Source organism: Gracilinanus agilis, chromosome 1, assembly GCF_016433145.1.
Source record: "Gracilinanus agilis isolate LMUSP501 chromosome 1, AgileGrace, whole genome shotgun sequence".
Lineage (NCBI taxonomy): Eukaryota > Metazoa > Chordata > Mammalia > Didelphimorphia > Didelphidae > Gracilinanus > Gracilinanus agilis.
The window spans coordinates 767819193-767839254 of record NC_058130.1 but is presented as its reverse complement, the minus strand read 5'-3'; the positions used below and the strand labels follow the sequence as shown (position 1 = coordinate 767839254).

At 48.9% G+C, this 20062-nt stretch overlaps 1 protein-coding gene across 1 annotated transcript; it reads right to left on the bottom strand.

Moving 5' to 3' along the window:
• Positions 1-1284: 1284 nt before the first annotated feature.
• Positions 1285-18152, bottom strand: CABP1 (calcium binding protein 1). The gene is made up of 7 exons (XM_044658843.1): positions 18108-18152; positions 10345-10521; positions 5585-5615; positions 4974-5117; positions 3831-3940; positions 3012-3159; positions 1285-1735 (listed from the first exon to the last, which is right to left on the bottom strand). The coding sequence occupies exons 1-7, from the start codon at positions 18150-18152 to the stop codon at positions 1710-1712; spliced, it is 681 nt and encodes a 226-aa protein (XP_044514778.1). The 3' UTR covers positions 1285-1709.
• Positions 18153-20062: the final 1910 nt, after the last annotated feature.

Here is a 20062-nt window from a genome sequence, read left to right as displayed (position 1 = left end):
TTTCTCCCTCCCTCTCTGTCTCTCTGTCTCTCCCTCCCTCTTTCCCTCCATCTCCCTCCCTCTCTCCCTCCCTCTCTGTCTGTTTCTTTCTCTCTCCCTCCCTCCCTCTTGGGCCCTCTTTCTGTCTCCCTCCCTGTCTGTCTCTCTATCCCTCCCTTCCTCTCTCTGTTTCTCCCTCCCTCCCTTCCTCCCTCTCTCTGTCTCCCTCCCTCTCTGTCTGTCTCTCTATCTCTCCCTCTCTCTATCTCTCTGTCTCCCTCCCTCTCTGTATGTCTCTCCGTCTCTCTCCCTCCCTATCCCTCTCTGTCTCCCTCCCTCTCCCTCCCTCTCTCTCTCTTTTTCTCTCTGTCTCCCTCCCTCTCTGTCTGTTTCTCTGTCTCTCTCCCTCTCTCCCTCTCCCAGCAGAAGCTAGATGATGATTTCTCAGGGAGGCTGGAGAAGGAATTCCTGTCCAGACTGGGCTTGGGCTACCTGGTCAACCCTGAGACCTTGGTCTTTCCGTGAAGGAGGATCACCACTTTCCCTAGGCTGTGTGGACTCGGGCACCCAGGTCAAAGCTCTTTCAGAGCAGGTTGAATTCAGCTGCTTCTGAGAGAGCTGGAGCTGGGACTGCCCCCTGGATAGCAGCCCAGGATGGCCGGAAGCCAAGGACTTAACCTTGGAATTGGATTATTCAAGCAAAAATCATCCTGAGAGTCCATTATCCAGAGGGGGCAAACATGAGGATTACCTCAGCCTCTAAGTAGCCCTGGAGAGGGGATAAAAAGACGAGGCAATAGCCCTGTTCTTCAGAGCCAAGAAAGTTCTACGGGTCTCTGGTTCTCAGGTCCCAGGCAGGACAGACTTCTGATGAAAACTCAGACGTTGCTGATTACTCTAGGTCTGCTCTCCAGACCCAATAAATGATGTGAGCTAGGCAGTGGAAATTAAGTGACTTGCCCAGGGTCACACAGCTAGGAAGTGTCTGAGGTCACATTTGAAATCAGGACCTCCTGTCTCTAGGCCTGGCACCCTATCCACTGAGCCACCCAGCTGCCCCCAGTAACCATGGGTCTTGAACAGGCTTTGAGTCCCCATCCCCATCTTTTTGGCTTTTCGGAGAATGGGGCATCTCCATAAAACATGCCCACCATGATTACAGGAGCCACCATCTCTCCCTACAGACTTGAGCCTATATATCCCCACAGAGCACATCACAGAGTTGTTGGGCATGCTGCCAGGGATCCTCCTGCAGCTCCCACCCGCCTGCCCACACACACACCAAGGGCACACACCACCACTGTCTTGTCTCTGAAATATTTATTGGTAATAGGGCCATGGGGAGCTAAGGAGGGCGAGGAGGATGGGGAGAGGATGTGGGAGGCTTAGGCCCAGGATCAGACATGCCACGTGGGGGGGATCTGCTGGCAGGACGCCCCCTGCCCAACCACCAATAGCAACGACCGTTGAGTGGCACCTGGGGCCCTGCGTGGCTTCCACCTGGCTTGGCACTGCCACCTCATCCATGGGCACTGCCACTTCCAGTTGCAGGAGATTGTGAGTCTTTCACAGTGCAGAAGGGTGGGGGGCTCCGGGATGGGGCACCTCTCATGAGCTTGGACAGGCTCAGTCTGGACGTCCTGAACATAGGAACGGTAGGGTGAGGTGCTCTTAGCGTCCTCTTCTTTCTCTCTCTGTGATCTCATCAGTCCTTGCGGGTCCCTTGACCCTCAGCGGGACATCATCCGCACAAATTCTGGGGAGCAGAAAAGAGAGATGGGGTGGAGAAGGGTAAGCAGCCCCCGGGTTCTCCCTCTCAGCATCTGTGTCCTCGTCTCTCTTTTGTTGCTGGGTTTTTGTTTTTTTTAAAGTCTTACCTTTTGTCTTAGAATCAATACTGTGGAGGGCAGCTGAGTGGCTCAGTGGATAGAGAACCAGGTCTGGAGACAGGTGGTCCTGGGGTCAAATCTGACCTGAGATACTTCCTAGCTGGGTGAGCCTAGCCCTTACAGCTCTTCTGCCTTGGAACCAACACTGTGCTGATTCTAAGATGGAGGGTGTGATAATGAGATTAAATCTACCCTGCCCATCTTTAGATTTAATCACTAAAGGTGAAAACATCCCCACTTAACTCATAAGTTGGGTGGTCTATAACCCACATGTGTTAGAATGAGTAATAAATCAGAATTTACTGACTGCCTCCTGGGCAGTCCTAAGAAAAGCGTCTGTTGTGATTGGACACACAAACTAGGAGGAAGGCACAGGAAGTGAGCAAAAGAGGCCCCTTTAAAAAGAGAGAGTTGAGTGAGCCAGAGTTCATTGTTCTTTGTTCATTGCTGGGACCTAGCGGAGTGCTGGACCTGGGACCCTGAGACCTTGGTGAGACTGCTCTTAAATCTCTCTCTTAGGGCTGCACGTGGTGAGTGAAGAAGGCTGACTCCTTTAACCTTCCAGGAGATATTAGCCTCCTAGAGGCTCCCTTGATTGGGAGAAGCCCTTGTGGCTAAACCCCTTGTTAATTGGCTTTTAGGCTCTGGCTGGGCCTCTGGAGCCCTGTCAGAGTAAAGCCCAGACTTGAATACAGTCTCTTACTCTACCCTCTTCTCATTTCCCTACTTCCACTCTCTCCTGTATTTTGTAAATAAATCACTAAAATCATTTTGGGGACTGATAATTATTCAATTCCCTGGCAACCTAACCTTTTAATACATTCAACCAAAAAACCCCTTTTCCCCCTTACATTGGTAAGGATTAAAAAAAAAGAGAATCAATACTCTGTATTGATCCCAGACAAGGGACTTTATTTCCCTGCATCCCATCTGTAAAATGGGCTTAATAATATCTGCAGTACCTTTCTCACATGGTAACTGTGGGGAAAGAGCTCTTCCACCTTAAACAGCCTCAGAAACATGAGTTATTGTTCTAGCAGGCATTCCATCAATATTTCACAAATAAATGGATTCTGCCCTACAGCCCCACTCCCTCCCAGCCCCTCAGGGAAGCCCCACCTCCTCTTTGGAAGAAGTGCCTACCTTCGAAATCTACACGCCCATCTCCATTAAGATCCACATCCCGGATGATTTCCTCGATGTCTCGATGACCCACTTGGTGGCCCAGTAGCTTCCTCATGGCCTCGCGAAGTTCATTGGTACTGATTTCCCCATCACCATTTGTGTCAAACTGGATAATGTTGAGGGAGGGAAGAGGGACTCTCACATCAGGAGGACAAGCAGGGCTCCCCCAAAGCTCCTTCTCTGCGGGCTCACTAGTCTTCCCTCAGAGATAGCTCTTGCTCCTACTTTCTAATCATCTCTACCTTCTGCTGCCCCTTCTATTACCCAGGATTTTGGCTACATCTAACCCCGAAGGTCTGAGAAAGGGCATCAGAGCTTTTGTTGATCTCTCTTCGGGGACAGCTACCTAGAGATGCCCTCAGCTACCTAGAACGTAAGCTCTTTGTGAGTGATTGTTTATTTATTTTGACTCTTGTACTCCAGCACCTGGCACATGGCAGGCATTTAATGCCTTTGTTGACTGATGAATTGATTATTTGGGCAGAAGTTATGTCTCCTCAGTTGATTGTAAACTCCGTGAGGGCAAGAGCAGGTTTTTTGTTTGTTTTCATATTCCCAACACAGTGCCTGGCATCTAATGGGCTCTTGGTGTTTGTTAGTTAATTCATTGATTGATTATCTGAGTAAAGGTTGTGTCTCCCTCGAAAAAGTTAAACTCCTTGGAAGCAAAACCAGTTCTACCTTCTGTCTTTGTATCCCTAGCACCCAGAACAGAGCCTGAGATGTCGTAAGTGCTTAATAAACACTTGATTGCTTAATTGATTGGGCATCACTCACCTCTCGGAAGGCATCTCGCAGTTCCTTTACCCCAATCATATCTGCTGTTTCTGCCAGAAGTTTTGGCCCCATCAATTCTACAAAGTCATCAAAATCCACATGGCCTCCCACTGGGAAGAGAGGTAAAGATTAGAGTGAAAGACAACCACCCCACAGAGTTCTGCATCACCCCTGGAACTGCCAATTCAGTACTCCCATGTTCACAACAGTGTATGCCATGCCCAAGAGCTGCAGGATGACTGAGGGGTTGTCTCTGGCTCATGATAAAGAGATGTATCAAGACAGTCAATATTACAGAGCTAGATTGATGGATGGATAGACAGAGATGGATGGGGACAGATGCATGGATGGATGCATGGATGGATGGACAGATGCATGGATGGATGCATGGATGGATGGACAGATGCATGGATGAATGAATGCATGGATGAATACATGGTGGGTCAATCTGACAGCTGGGTGGATAAATGAATGAGGCATGAATAGATGGATGGATGGATGGATGGATGGTTGGATAGATGCATAGATAAACTGATGCATGGTGGGATGGATAGATAGATGAATGGGTGGGTGTATATGAATGGATGGATGCATGGATAGATGGATGAATGGATGGATGGATGGATAAATGCATGGATGAATGGACAGATAGATGCATGGATGAATATATGGTGGGTCAATCTGATAGCTACATAGATAAATGAATGAGGAATGGATAGATGGATGGATAGATAGATGACTGGATAGATGCATAGATAAACTGATGCATGGTGGGATGGATAGATGAATGGGTGAGTGCATGAATGGATGGATGAATGAACAGATGCATAAATAGATGGATGGATGGATGAATGGATGGATGAATGAATGGATGCATAAATAGATGGATAGATGGATAGATGGATGGATGGATGGATGGATGGATAGATGGATGGATGGATGATTAATCTAAAGAGTCAGAAGGATGGATGGATGCATGCATGTATGATGGGATGGTTCAATAGAGTATACCTGGGTGGATTGAGGAAAACAGAAAAAGAGATAGTCACGGATGGTACTAAAGAGGAAGGGAGATGAAAAGAGAAAATTGGAGAATGAAGAAGAGGAAAAGTAAGAAAAAGAGGTATTTGAGAGGGGACTCACAGTTCATATTGATTTGCTGAGAGAGTTCAATCAGTTCCATCTCTGTAGGCATGTAGCCCATTGTTCTCATGCAGTTGCCCAGGTCTCTACAGTTGATGTAGCCATCCTTGTCTTTGTCAAATTCTTTGAAGGCTTCTCTTAGTTCTAGGAAAGGGAAGCCAAGAAAGATACTGAGAGTCACTCTGGCCATCGATGACTCTGGAAACAACTCTGGGATCAAGAACAGCTCAAGAGCTCAGACCCTCTCCTCCTCAGAATCTGCCCTGGATTTTTTAAAAGTACTCATGGCCATCTTGGACAGTTCTCCCACCTTGAAATCCCCCACCCCACCCCAGCCCCTCAGCTGCTAAGAGAGGCTAGCCCTGGAGCTGTCTGGTCATCCATAGACATTTGTTTCACATCAAGTATTAGATTTCAATGGCTTCTGCTCATTCTTTCATTCATTCATCGACATTCATTCATCCATTTGACAAATATTGATTAAGCGCCTACTATGTGCAAGGCACTGTGCTCAGGAGGCTGGGAACATCTCTGCCTCTCCCCACCAGTGTCCCCACCCAGGCAATCCTGGAGACTTGGCAGCAGTTTTCACCCAAGGGGCCAAGTTTTACCTTCAATCTCCTCTGGTCGAAGCTCTCTGTCCTGCAACAAGAGAACACTCCCTGTTAGCAGTTGCCAGTGGCCTAGAAGAGCCAACAAACAAGGATCCTAGAGTCTCTCGGCTTCCTGGGGCCACAGAGCCCCAGGCCAGTGGTACAGAGCAGAAGAGGGAGAAGTTGGAGAAGGAGAATGTCTCCCTCTCCTTGAGCAGAGGTCCACAGAGGATTAAAGGAGAACCGCTGGCTTTCCCAGATGGAGATTCCCCAGACCCTCCCATGTGATTTTCTTCTCTGAGTCACCAAGGGCCAAAGGCCCATTTCCCATCCCTCCCAAGACCTCCACCACTACTCCCAGCTCTGCCCCAGCCCCTCCTGCCAGGACAGAGAGGCGTGGGTACTGCTATGACCCTTCTATCCCAGACACTGGGAGGTGGAGCTCCGCAGGTTTGCAGGGAACAGAGGGCATCCAGAGAGACAAAGCACCTGCAAGGAAAACAGGGTGGGGGAAAAGAGTCACAACTTGGAGAAAGGAAAGCCGTCCCTCCCCAGGAGAAAGGAGAGAGAAGGCGTGGGACTAGAGGTCCAGAATGAGATACATCAGAAGCCAGTGAGTCTGACCCCCTCATCTTACAGAGGACGAAGCTTCAGCTCAGAGAGGCCTTAGAATTGGAAAGGACCTTAGTGGGCTTCTAGTCCAATCTCCTCGTTTTATAAATGAGAGGACTGAGGCCCAGAGAGGCTAAGTGATTTGTCCAAGGCCACACAGGTAGTAGTGAATTGGGATTTGAACCCAGGTCTTCTGAGGCCAAATTTAGATTTCTTTCCGTTCTAGCATGCTGCCCCCAAAGAAGAGGAAAGAGCCCAACAATTAGGAGAGAGAAGAGAAGGAAAGAATTGGAAGGGGAATAAGAGGAAAGAAAGAAGGGGAATGAGATGGTGATGGAATCAGTGAGACAAGAAGGAGGCAAGCTCAAGGCCTGAGGAGTGGTCTGCTTCCTGGGAGCAGGGCCATCTATGGCCAGGAAACTTGGAGAACCAAATCCTTTTGCCTTGATTTCTTCCATCTAACCTCCTTGTCCACCCACCCCATCTTCCTACACAATCCAGAAATCCCCATCCCTCTAGATGACATCGAGGGCAAACAGCCATGCGTCTCCCATCCCCAATGCCTGGAGAAATATTCTTCTGGACTCCTTCCCATCTGACTCCAACCAGGGAGCTGGGAAAAATGTGGGATGGTGGCAACAGGCTCAGCAGAGGAATCCTCGCTGAACAAGGCACCAAGAGACTGCAGGGCATAGATCCATTAGCAGGAGGTCGCCCGCCACTGGGGCAGTTGGTACCACCAGCGGGACGGGGCTGTAGCACAGAGAAGGCACTAATACTCAGATGCCAGGTCTTGAGAGGCAGGCAGTGCCATTAGAAACTCATAGCTTTGGGAGAGAGCCCAGCGTTCCCTAAAGGGCAGTTATGAGCAGAACAGAGATGGGGTGTGGGGAGAATCTTCATTCACCCTAGGAGGGTTCCCCGAAGGGGATTCACGCATGCAGAACGGGCATTTTGTCAGGATGGACATGCTATGAGCCCTTTACTGCCCACAGGGCTAAGTGCACCGATTTTTGGAGGGCCAACTAGAATATGGAGCTGGGTGAGGTTGACCACTCGCCCTAGCTGGACCTCAGCCTACGGGGGCATAAATGCCCAGCACGGGGCACTGGATTTAGACCTGGAGGTATTCCAGAAGAGGAGCTGCTGAGTCATACGTGTAATGGGATTTCTGTCCCTGTAAGGGTCATGGGCCCCAAACTACGCCCAAGTGGGTGAAGACACGAGGACTATTTTGATGCCACACACATGCCCAGACTTAGCAGGCCGGCTCAAAATAACCAGGCCTGGGGACTGACATTCACCAGTGAACACAATGGACACCTTGGGGTTTCCGTAGAGAAGGGAAAGGATTTCTATGGTCCTTATTTGAGTCCTTGAGCCCAGCAGCGGGCACCTGGAGGGAGACGTGGCCTTCATCTTTATTCAATCGGGAGTTTCCGAGAGCAAGAAGTATTTCTGAATAGAAACTCTCCGGGGCCCTAAGGTGCAGAGGGGGTGCTGCCCTGCATCGGGAAAGTCGGGTTCCTCTCCTGGAAGTTCTCTATGCCAATGAAATCACCAGTCCAAGCCCTTCCCTACACTGACGTGGACATGGTGTCTTCCACAGGAGAATGAAAACTTCCTGGGACCAGGATGACCGTTTTTCCCTTCTCGTGCCCCCCTGTGGATTGTCTCCACTTGATCCTATAGAGAGCTTATTTGTACGTCGTGGCTGGCATGTTGTCCCTCATCCCGGCCCATTTGGCCAAATAAGGACTCAATGACCCATTTTACCCTCAATCGCTTAGCACAGTACCTGGCGCGAAGTAGGTACATGATAAATGCTTGTTCCTTCTTTTCTCCCTAGCAACAGGCTGTGAGCTCCTTGAGATCAGAGACTATCCTCTGCCTTTCTTTTTTATCCCCAGTATATAGCATAATGACTGGCAAATAGTAGGTGCTTAATAAATGTTTGTTGATTATCATTTTCTAAAAAAAAACAAAACTTACCTTCTGTCTTGGAATCAATACCAAGTATCGGTTCCAAGGCAGAAGAGAGGTAAGGGCTAGCAATGGAAGTTAAGTGACTTGCCCAGGGTCACCCAGCTAGGAAGCATCCAAGGCCAGATTTGAACCTGGGACCTGTCATCTCCAAGCGTGGCTCTCTACTCACTGAGCCCCCCACCTGTCTCTATTGCTGTCTTTTCTTCCATACTAATAAGTGGCTGGGTAGGGAAAGAGAGCTCGTGTGTATAACATTAGGACACAGTGATGGCAGACTCAAAGCTCAGGCTCTTCCCATAATGCCTTCTCAAGGATTCCCTGATCAATCTACCTCTACTCCCCTGGCCTCCAGGGCAAGAAGGAGCTCCTGGAGAGGCAAAGGGAGGGAGGTAAGGAACAAGCACGATGAATTAAGCCCCTACTAGGCGCCAGGCACTGCGTTAAGCACATCACAAATATTATCTCATCCCTTGGAGAGGAACAAGATGGTGCTGGAATTAGCGTCCATTCGTGCCCTCCGGTTCAGGTTTCCCCAGAGAAAGCTGGGCTAAGGAAGCAGGCTGCCCTTCTAACAGCATGCCCGGGGCAGAAGCTGAACCAGTTGGGCACGGATCCCAGCCTAGGAGCTCCCACCATGCTTTGAAGTTTATAGATGGAGATGAGTGCTTGGGACGCTCTTGGAGAGGGACCAGCCCCATACACAAATCGAGGGTGGAAATCTATTGGCTCCCAAGTAGGGAGTGGGGAAGGGGGAGGAAGGGCAGGGTTGCCTGGAAACGGGGCCAATCATCCCAGTAACTCATTTCTTTAGTGCTCAAAAGTTTACAAAAGCACTTTTCTCCTAACGACCCGAAGAGCAAGATGGTGGCAGTAACTCACGTTTATCCAACGCTTTCAGGCGGTTAAGGAGAGTGTTCGTAATCCTATTTTATAGACACTGAAACTGAGGTTTAGGAAGTGATTTCTCCCTCGGGAAGTTCTGCTAGGGCTGAGGAGGGTTTGATGTCTTTGTAGCCACAGCCCCAGGAAGACCTGAGTTCAAGTCTAGCCTCTGACACAAGCAAGTTATCTCTCAATGCTTTAAGCAGCCTTCAAGATAAGCTGTAAAGAGGGGGTTGACCTGCATTGAGGGAGGAGTAGCCCCACCTAGGAAGTCCCTCTTCCAATCAAATCACAGGTCCAGTCCTTACCCCAATTCCTAGATGTGTTGTTTCCCCAGGAAAATATAAATTCTCTGAAATGGGGGATAATTTCATTATTGTCTTTGCACCTAACAGAGTGGAAGGAGGAAACGAGCATTTATTAAGCACCTACCAGGTGCCAGGCACTGGGCTAAGGGATGTATACATGTTATCTCATTGGATCCTCACAACAACCTCACAAGGTAGGTGCTCTTATCCCTGTTTTACAGTTGAGGAAACTGAGGCAAATAGCAGTTAAGTGACTTGCCCAAGGTCAGACTGTTAGTGTCTCGGGCCAGATTTAAACTCAGGTCTTTCTAATTCCAGGTGGTAGCCTCAGAATTCGGGATTAGGATTAGTGCCACAAAGAGCAGTGAAGCGACTTGCCCAAAGTCACACATTAGAGTCTGAGGCCAGATTTAAACTCAGGCCTTCCTGTCCCCAGACTCAGTGCTACCTCGCAACCTCTGAATGAGGGATTAGGGATTAGTGCGGGCCAGTATTCGATAAGTACTTGGGTTTCGTTTTGTTTTTATTTTAAAATGAATACTCATTGACGGATTGACTTGTCCAAGGTGGACCCCAATCATCCATGAGCTGATAGCTTTGCCAGGAAGTTACAGCACTGGGTGCTTTATAGACGGATAGAGGGAGGGAGGGATGAATGGAGGGAGGGATGGAGGGATGGATAGATTTGTCAAAGGTCACCCAGCTAGTAAGTGTTGGCCGATCGCTTCTCCTCTACCCAAATACACACTGGAGATCTCCAGCCAAATGGCTTTGCCAAGGAGTTCCACCATCAGCCGGCAGTCTGTGTATCTGTGTAGGAGAGAGTCATTCAGGTGGGCCGCTGGCACGGAAGGGGCTAGGTCATGCTGCCAAATGGATGTGAGGCCCAGCTGGGTGTCAGTGGGGTTTAGGGCCCCCCCCTTCTTTCCTCCGAAGCCCTGGGCATTGGCCGGGCCTGACCTCGCCCCACCACCAGGATAACTTACGTACAGGCTGCCTGTTTTCGGCGAAACCCTTGCGAAGGAAGATACAAGCAGGGCCCAGCAGGTTGTGCATGACCGCACAGTTCTGGGCCAGCATCATTAGAGGCCCAGGGAACTCGGAGGCCACCAGCCCTTCCTCACTCGTCTGAACGGCTGTGTAGAAGGTCTTCTCCTCCTGGTGGATCTTCAGCCAGCACCAAGTAAATAATACAAGAGAGGAAGTTACCTCCCCGGTGAATGGCAGTCCTTCCCTAGGTGGCTCCGAGAAAGAGAGAGAGAGAGAGAGAGGCCCCAAAGACTCCAAGGATGGGCCAAGGGAAAGCAGCCTGGTCCCCTTGCCCAGGACTCGGAGGGGCAGCTTTGGGGGGGACCTCCATCTAGCCCAATAGGAGAAGGAAGCCTCCAACCCCTGCCCAAGATAAAGCCAGGTACAACTAAGGAAAATTCATCCATAGACACACATGTATATACCCACACGTGCGCACACACATATCCATGTGCATGTACAGACAGAGAGAAGTGATTCTGTTGCAAATTCTAGGGATCTTTCACTGAGGGGTGAGGATAGAGACTGGACCGATGATTTCACTGGTATAAGGAACTCCCAGGTGAGGAAACTCCTTCTACCAATGTAGGCTGGCACCTTTTCTGTCACTTGTCTTGGCGAGTTACCTAAATAAAGCACTGGGGTTAGATGGCTTGCCTGGGTCCACATATCCAGCATGCATGAAAGGCAAGACTTGAACCCAGGTCTTTCTGGCTTCAAGGCTATATATACATACACACATATATATATATATGCATACATGCACACACATGTCCATATACAAACACTGGCAGCTTTTCACTGAGGGAAGAGGATAAGGGCTGGACATGTGATTTCACTGGGATGAGGAACTTCCTGATGAGGAAATTACTATCTATGCAGGTTGGCATCTTCTCATCTTAGAGAGTTGCTTGGAGGCAACTTGGAGAGATTGAGAAACTTGCCCAGAGGTAGGATTTGAATCCAGGTCTTCCTGGCTCCAAAGCCAGTGCTCCATTCACCAAGCTAGGCTGTTTCTTTTCTTTCCTTTTTTTAAATTCTTAGCTTCTGTCTTAGAATCAATCCTGAATATTGGTTCCAAGACAGAAGAAAGCTAAGGGCTAGGAAATGTCTGAAGCTAGATTTGAACTCAGAACCTCCCATCTCTAGGCCTGCCTCTAAATCCACTGACCCATCTAGCTGGCCCCTAGACTGCCTCTTTTCACTGAGAAGAAGGAGAATATCTTTCCTGGATCAGGTCCCTGTAATCTCAATAGCAGTCCTGAGGCTGGGGATCAACCAACAAGGTTAAGAAGCTTTGGTCTTTGGCCACCGATTGGCTCATGCTGGAGCCCTTGATCTGACCTCAGAGGTAGCCCAATCCCACTTGGCGAGCCCCATCCATGACCCAACAGAACAGGGGGCCCAAAAGAGCTGCTACAAATGGACCTGGACACTGCCTGACCTTCTTTCATTTGCCTAAGCCTCCCACTCTCGCTGGTTTCCTCCTCAGGCCAGCCCAGCAGGCTGGACCTCAAGGGGCTGCGAGGCTAAAGCTTCCAGCTGGCAACAGAGCTCTTACTTGCCGTATATAGCTGTGCTGCAGGGCCTGAGATGACTCCTTCTCTCCTATCGTTCCCATGCAGCTATAAAAAGTCAGAACTGCCCACTGGGCCTTCCCCCTTAGTGCAGCAACATCTAAACACCACGTTCCAGCCGTCCTGAGCATCCTCCCAGAAGTCAGATGGGGGAGGCTGGAAACTGACTTCGACACCTCACAACATGAAAGCTTCTTGCTCAGCTTCTGCCGGTGGTGTTAATCAGGTCAATTCAGACACAGAGGATGTGTTCTCATCCTGGTGCCCCCGAGATCCGCTTTCCCTGCCCTCCCCACAGCTAACACCCTTCAGAGGGCTTCTGGCTCTCCAGTCAGGTACTGGTGCATTCACTAGGGAGGATACTGCCCCTAACTTAGTCAACAGGGCAGCTCTCTCCCACAGCTTGGGAACAGAATGACTCCTCCCCAACCATTCTCCATTCCAAACTCCAGTGCTGTGAGAGACCAAAGATGTCCCCAGGCTCCTTTCTCCAAATACTTTCTAAGAATGAGTGATGGGGGCAGCTGGGTGGCTCAGTGGATTGAGAGCCAGGCCTAGAGATGGGAGGTCCTGGGTTCAGATGTGACCTCACATACTTCCTCACTGTGTGATCCTGGGCAAGTCACCTAACTCCCATTGCCTAGCTCTTTTCTGCTCTTCTGCCTTGGAACCGATACACAATATTGATTCTAAGGGTTAAAAAAAAAAATGAGTCATAGATGCTCCCTGAGATAGAAACAGTCGTCTTTGTTTCGTACCCCTAGCCCTGCCAGATAGACAGCACTCAAAAGCTTTGGTTTTTTTTGTTTGTTTTTTTGTTTTTGTTTTAAACCCTTACCTTCTGTCTTGGAGCCAATACAGAACAGTGGTAAGGGTAGGCAATGGGGGTCAAGTGACTTACCCAGGGTCACACAGCTGGGAAGTGGCTGAGGCCAGATTTGAACCCAGGACCTCCCGTCTCTAGGCCTGGCTCTCAATCCACTGAGCTACCCAGCTGCCCCCTCAAAAGCTTTGTTATCCAGCTTGGGGGATTCTTTAAAATTATATTTTTATATTTTATTATAAAATTATATATTTTAAAAGGGTCTGTGGAATTATATTTTTAAAACTTTTAATGACTATATCAACATAATTGGTTTCCTTTGTAATCCCATGCATTCTGTTTGATGCATTTAAAAACATTATTCTGAAAAAGGATCCACAGTTTTCATGGAACTGCCAAAAGGGTCCCTGACACAAAAACAGTTAAAGATTCCTACACACACGTTCTCTCTTTTTCTCTCCCCTCCTCCCACTTGGTCTCCCTCTTCTCTCTCTCTCTCTCTCTCTCTCTTTCTCTCTCTCTCTCTATCCCCTTCTCTCTCTCTCCTTTTCTCTCTCTCCTCTCTCTCTTTCCTTCTTCTCTCTCTCTCCTCTCTCTCCTTCTCTCCCTCTCCTTTTCCTCTCTCTCTCCTTCTCTTTCTCTCTCTCTCTCTGCTTCTGTCTTGCTCTGTATGTCTGTATATATGGAACATATACATTTTACACATATGTGGGAAAGGGGGAAATAAGAGAGAATAAGAGGCACCTTGGTAGAGTGGAAAGGGCACTACCTCTGGAGTGAGAGGACTTGGATTCAAATCCTTGTTCTGTTATTACCACCTAGAGGATCTGGGGGAAGTCACATAACTTCTCTGGCCTCGGGCTCATCCTCTATAAAATAAAGACGATCCACCAGACCCCCCCAGGAAGGTTTTCTAGTTCCAGCTCTCTCATAATCCCCAGCCCTGACAGGGAGAAGAACAATCTCAGAGAGAAAAGGACTCTGGCCAGGTTATGGAGTTAGGTGTGTGGAGTCGGGGGCAGTAAGTCTAGTCAGTCCTGACAGCTATATGCTCAAAAGATTGCATCCTATTCGTGCCATGAGGCATGAAGAAGATTTCCCAAAGGGCCAAGAATCAGAAGCTTCTACAGACACTCCTGTGAGTCCAGCAAGTAAAGTTAGGGAAAGGCAAAAGGGGAGAGAGGAAGCACTCCTTGAAAGCAGGGACTGTTTTGGCTTCTTGGCACAATGTAGGCACTTAATATTTGTATACTTGACCTGGATTCGGGCTGCAGTTTCAATGGCTCTCGGACAAATATCGGCTCAAGTATTAGAACTCTCCCAAGTCTGATCGTAGGGGTCATCCCTGAGGGCCTCTTTGGTTTAAAGATCATAAATTTAGAGCTGGGAGAGTCATGGTGATCACGGAGATCCAACTCCCTCTTTTTCTAGATGAGGAAACGGAGGAAGGCAAAGCTACCCCGCTCCACTCAGATGTGGCTCCCGTCTTTAAATGCATGACTATTTCTCCTCTACTGAAGCATCTCTCGGTTTTCATTTCTGTAAGTCTGGATCAAAAGCTACCCGCCCCAGGAGGAGGGAGCCATCTCAGGGCTTGCTCTGCTGGACAGAGAAGCCCTTGACTCGAAGAAGTGAAAAAGAGGTCAGATCCCAGAGGGCACTTCTCTCCTCACCTTTGATGTCTGTCCGTCTACTTCTAAGACATGTTTTAGGGGTGAAGGTGGGATTCCCCAATAAATATAGAAATAAGGTTCTCCCAGCAGGGAAGGAAGACCTAAGGAATGCACAGTGGGTCAAAATGGTGAGCGTCTCTTCATTTCAGCTCTTCTGTAGTAATACTCCCTAGGTCTAAAAGGGAAGGAACCCTTAGATGTCATTTCATTCAACTCCTCTTTGCAGATAAAGAAACTGAGGGCTGATGATGAGATAATTTGCCCAAAGAAACAGGGCTAGGATGCAAACCTAGGTCCTCTCTGCAATTCTCTGGCCAAAAAGGACACCTAACAGTACCTGCACAGTCCAGTGCCCCTCACCCAATACCCATTCTCCTTCTAGAGAACCAAGCACAGTTTCCCACATACTCGCTCTCTTCCTCTCTCTCTTTCTCTCTCCTTCTTTCTCCTTCCCTTCTCCTTTCTCTCCCTTCCTTTTTTCTCCTTCCCTCCTTTCTCAATCCTCCCTTTCTTCTCCCTTCTCTCTCTTCCTCCCTCTCCTTTTTTCTTCTTTCCTCTTTTATCTCTCTCTCTCTTTCTCTGTTTCTCCCTCTGCTTTTCTATCTCTGTCTCTCTCTGTCTTTCTATCTCTGCTTCTCTCTGTGTCTCTCTCTGTTTCTCTATCTCTGTGTCTGTCTCTGTCTCCCTGTCTCTCTCTCTCTCTCTCTCCCTCCCCACACCCTATGGCACTAAAGAAGGTCCTATCATGGGATAACAATGAGAAAGGATTATTTCTCTGACTCACTGGGAGGCGATCGCCCAGTACTATGAAATAGCACTAACACTCAGACTCTCAAGCTCAACGAAGCTAATGATTTGGGTCCTCAGCTCTGCCCCCACCCTGATCCTTGGTGTTCCCTTTCTGCAGTAAAGGAAAGCAGTAAATGACCAGTCCTTGAGAGGGGAGGGAAGCCAAGAGAGGATCATAGATCTCTAGAGTTGGAAAGGACTATGGAAAGCTAGAGTCCAAAGCCTTCCTTTTATACAGAGAAGGAAACTGAGGCCCAAAGAAAATGAACTTGCCCAAGGTCACTGAGGTAGTAAACAGCGGCACCTTTCCTCTGTGGATTACCTCCTCTTTATCCTATTTAAATCTTATTTGTCCAGAGTTTCTATGTTGTCTCTCCCTTAGACTAGGAGCTTCCTGAGGGAAGAGGCTGTCTTTTGTCTTTTTCTTTGCATCCTCATCACTTAGGACAGTACCTAGCACAGAGTAGGTGCTTAATAAATGCTTGTAGACTAATAACAGAGCTAAGATTCAACTGAGGTTAATACCTTCCAAATTTACTCCCAAACACTTTGGGGTGCTTTATTCCTGCACCCACATACACACACATCTTGGTAGGTTCAAGCCACATTATGAAAAGTCTTCTAGGTTTTCCATGGTTTCTTCCTGCCCTACTTTCTTTCTATTCTCTTGAAAAGGGCATAAGGCTTAAAGTCAAGGAGACCTGAGTTCAAATCCTGCCTCAGATACTTATGAGCTGCAAGACCTTTGGCCAAACACTTAACTTCCGTCTGCCTCAGTTTCCTCATATGTAAAATGAGGTGGTTGAGTTGGATGGTCTCCAAATTATCTTCTAAGAGGTAGTTGGGTGGCTCAAGGGATAGAGTGCTAGGCCTGGAGTGGAGAGGACCTGGGTTCAAATCCATCCCTAACTCCCTAACTGTGCAAGCCTGGGCAAGTGAGTCACTTAATGCCAATTGCCTAGCCCTTACCATTCTTCAGCCTTGGAACCAATACTTGTATCAAGTCTAAGACAGAAGGTAAGAGATTCAGATAAATAAATAAAGCCAGTCCCTTCCAACCCTAAAGCTCGGATCCTCTGATCTCTCTCTTTTCTTCACCTCCTGCCCTCTCTCCCCCTTCTCCGAAGCTCATACTGGCAGAGGGGGGGATGGACCCGGGCAAGCAGGGAATGGCAGAGAGAAGCTGGTAGTCAGGGAGAACCACAATAGGTTCTGGTTTCTTTATCCAGAGCCCAGAATGAATCTCTCTGCCCAGATGTGTTTGATTTCATTTCAGATCAGACCGAGCGCAAGCCTGGGGGTGATGGGCCGTCCTTTCCATGGGTTAGGGCGCAGCTTCTGATGCTGAGCACCAAGAAGAGGATGACAGGCCAAGGAACGTGGTGGGGGAGGGAAGGGAGCTTAAGGAAAACAATCAGTCCGCCAAGGGAGCGGGAGGAAGAGGGAAGATTAAGAAGAGTTTGATATGAGCAGCTTAGCTAAATAAGGAACAAGAGGGACGGAGACACTCACAAATCTGAGCCCAGAAGACGGACCGTGGTATGACGAGGAGGGACGAGGCAGGAAATAGAGGGGTCTACGCCTCTGGAAATGAGCCCAGGAAATGAAAACACCCGCTTCGGACACAAAAGAACTTGGCCGTGGCTATTTGCTTTACAAAAGGATTCAGGATGCGATCTCTTATTGGAGTGGACTTCCCTAAAACATTGAAACTTGAATCCATTTACAGAAACTGGTTTCCCCCAACTTTTAAAGAATATATACTATTGGGTCCATGAGGGGATCATGGGATTTAGAGCTGGAAGGGAACTTAGAAATCATCTAGTCCAATCTCTTTGTTTTACAGATGGGGAAATTGAGGTCCTCCACAGAGAGGAAATGACTTGCCCAAGATCACAGCGGCAGTAAGAGCAAAGATTCAAACAGGGTCCTGGGACTCCGAATCCAGGGTTTTCTACTCTGCCAGACTGTACTGGCCCTGGCCTGGCCCTAGAAGGAGCTGGCTGGGAGCCTGATTATTTGAGAGCTCTCGATCTGGCTCGAGCCCACAGCTAAGATGATCAGTCCACATCCAACTGCTTTGGGCGGCCATGTGAGTTACTTCTTTTGAAGAATGGGAAGAGAAGCAAAGGGGAGAGAGCTGAGACCCACCAAGGAAAATCCAGCCTATAGACCCTCCATGCCACGATGGCTCACCCAGCTCATCTCTACGGATCTGGCAGGAAGACTGAGACCCGTAGAAGATTAGAGATTTAATACTGGAAGGATCAAGGAGTCCAACCCTTCATTTCCTAGATTAAGAAACCGAGGCCAAGAGAGGGGATGTGCAGTTGCCAAAAGCCATCTGGGGATTAGGCAGAGATTGGGTTTGAACCTAGGTTCTCCCCAAACCCAGCACCATCTTCATTCTGCCTATGCACAAAATTCAAAACAATTCCCTTCCTCAACCCAACATCTATGGAGCAATCGGGGTTTCAGAAAAGGAGCAGGGCCAGGAAAAATATGTAGGGACCCTCTCATCCCCCAGGGTGCACACCCATGCCTGCTGGAACATGCACGTACAAAGAGATCATCCAGAAACCCAAACAAGGAGGTATGTTCAGACCCAAGCAGCCAGCTCCTTCCTATATGTCTACATGCACAGAATCAGGAACACAGACACACTCCCGCCTAAGCCGCAAGTTCTCCAGCTGAGCAAAGCCCTCAGAGACAAAAAGCTTTCCAAAGGAAGTTGGGGGGAGGTGGAGAGCAGGGACTAGAAGCTTAGCGAGCCCCGGATCCTCCTCCCTCTGCACTCCATCTCTCCCCGGCCTCTGACCTGGCCACTCTGGACCCCCTGGGTCTCCTCAACTCCAGACCTACCTTTCTTGAGAGGTTTCTCAGTGGAGACTTCACACAGTTGCCCATAATATGCTGAGACTGCCTCCCCAGGGCACCTGATCACAAGGGACTGGAGGTACCAGAATCCATGAAGGAGATTCTTTGAGGGGGCAGGGGGCCAAGCGGTCACAGCCAACCCTCTGAGCCTCCTGCTCCGACTTGGTCGAGCCTCTTCCCACTGGGGCTCACTTATTTACTCTCCTGCGCCTGCTCCTTCTTCTCTCTCTCTCTCTCTCCCCCCACCCCCCTGAGCTTCCTCTTTCTGTCTCTGTGTCTCTCCCTGTCCCTGTTTCTTTCTCTCTCTCTTTCTTCTTTCTCTATCCCTGTATTATCTCTCTTTTCTTTCTCTCTCTCCTTTCTCCCTCTCCTTCTCTTTCTCTCTCTCCCTCTTCCTGTCTCTCTTCCTGTCTCTCCCTGTCCCTGTATCTTCTTTGTCTCTCTCTCTCTCTTCTTCTATGTCTATCCCCGTATCATCTCTTTTTTTTCTCTCTCCCTCTCCCTCTCTTTTTGTCTCTGTCTCCCTCTCTCTCTCTCTTCTCCTATCTCTATCCCTGTATCATCTCTTTTCTTTCTCTTTACCTCTCCCTCTCTTTTTCTCTCTGTCTCTCCTTGTCCCTGTATCTTCTTTCTCTCTCTCCCTTCTTCTATGTCTATCCCTATATCATCTCTTTTCTTTCTCTTTCTCTCTCCCTCTCTTTTTCTCTCTGTCTCTGTCTCCCTCTCTCTCTCTCTCCTCGTCCCTGTATCTTCTTTGTCTCTCTCTCTCTTCTCCTATCTCTATCCCTGTATCATCTCTTTTCTTTCTCTCTCCCTCTCCCTCTTTTTGTCTCTCTCCCCCTCTCTCTCCTTCTCTTTGTTTCTCTCTCCCCCTCTTCCTGTCTCTGTCTCTCCCTATCCCTGTATCTTCTTTGTGTCTCTCTCCTTTCTTCTATCTCTACCCCTGTATAATTTCTCTTTTCTTTCTCTCTCCCTCTCCCTCTCTTTCTCTCATCTCCCTCCTTCCCTCTCTCTCTTTCCTCTCCCTCCCTCCTGTTCCCCCACTCCCTGCCCTTCTCTCCCTCTCTGTCCCTGCTCTCTGATTTGTGCTTTTCTGAAAGCTGGTTTTTGGGGGTTTTTTTCTGTTTTTGTTTTCTAAATACTTTCTTAATGAGATTGAAGAGGAGGGTGGGGTTAGGCTAAAAAAAAAATCACCAAGTGAGTGAGAGCAGAGAAAGCTGGGGAAGGTGGATGGATAATGTCCATCCGATTAATGCTGTATCCCTTCGCTTCCCACCCACCCCCCACAAATCTGCAGGGAGATTGTCTCTCCATGGTAGGGATCTGGAATGGAATGGCAGCTGCAGATGGGAATTAGGACAGCAGTGCTTCTGGGAGCCTCAGGAATCCGGCTAGTTTAGGTCCCTGCTGCCCCCAAAGCCAACATATCACCCAGTTTCTGAGCTTGTACATGCACACACGCTAACACAAGCATCCATGCACACAGAAGAAAATTAGGAGCCCTGCAATGAGCCGTGAGCTCTCAGCCAAAGCTGTGACGCTTCCTGCTAACCTCTTCGTGGGAGAGCCCAGATCTGGTGTCTCCAAAGGCAATTTTCCTCTCTCTCCCTCTTATTGCCATTTATTTGGTTTTGCTTTTATTCAAACTGTATATAGAGCCGGAAGGTAAAGCTTGGGGTCAGATCGTCCGTGTGTCCTGGTGGCCACCAAGGGAAACCTAGGGGGATGTTACAGGGTTCTTCTTGCTGGCAAAGAGGCTGAAGGCAGGTCCACCACCATCCAAGGGTCTTGCCGCATTGATCCCTGAGAATCTCGAGGAGCCCACTGCTGGACGCCAACTGCTCTTTGGATCGGGCTGCTCTGTCCCTGAGCTGTACCCCCCCATGAAGATGGGAGCGTTGGGTCGGTAAGCTAGCTATCCCCGATTCCTTGAGGTGAGG

Bases quoted from the DNA above. Each gene is read 5' to 3' on its own strand.
- CABP1 (XM_044658843.1), bottom strand. From the start codon at position 18,152: ATGGGCAACTGTGTGAAGTCTCCACTGAGAAACCTCTCAAGAAAG. The intron at 5,118-5,584 runs GTAAAACTTGGC...TCCCTTTCCTAG, and splicing joins TCGACCAGAGGAGATTGAAG to AACTAAGAGAAGCCTTCAAA. The intron at 3,941-4,973 runs GTGAGTCCCCTC...CTCTCTTCCCAG, and splicing joins TCAGCAAATCAATATGAACT to TGGGAGGCCATGTGGATTTT.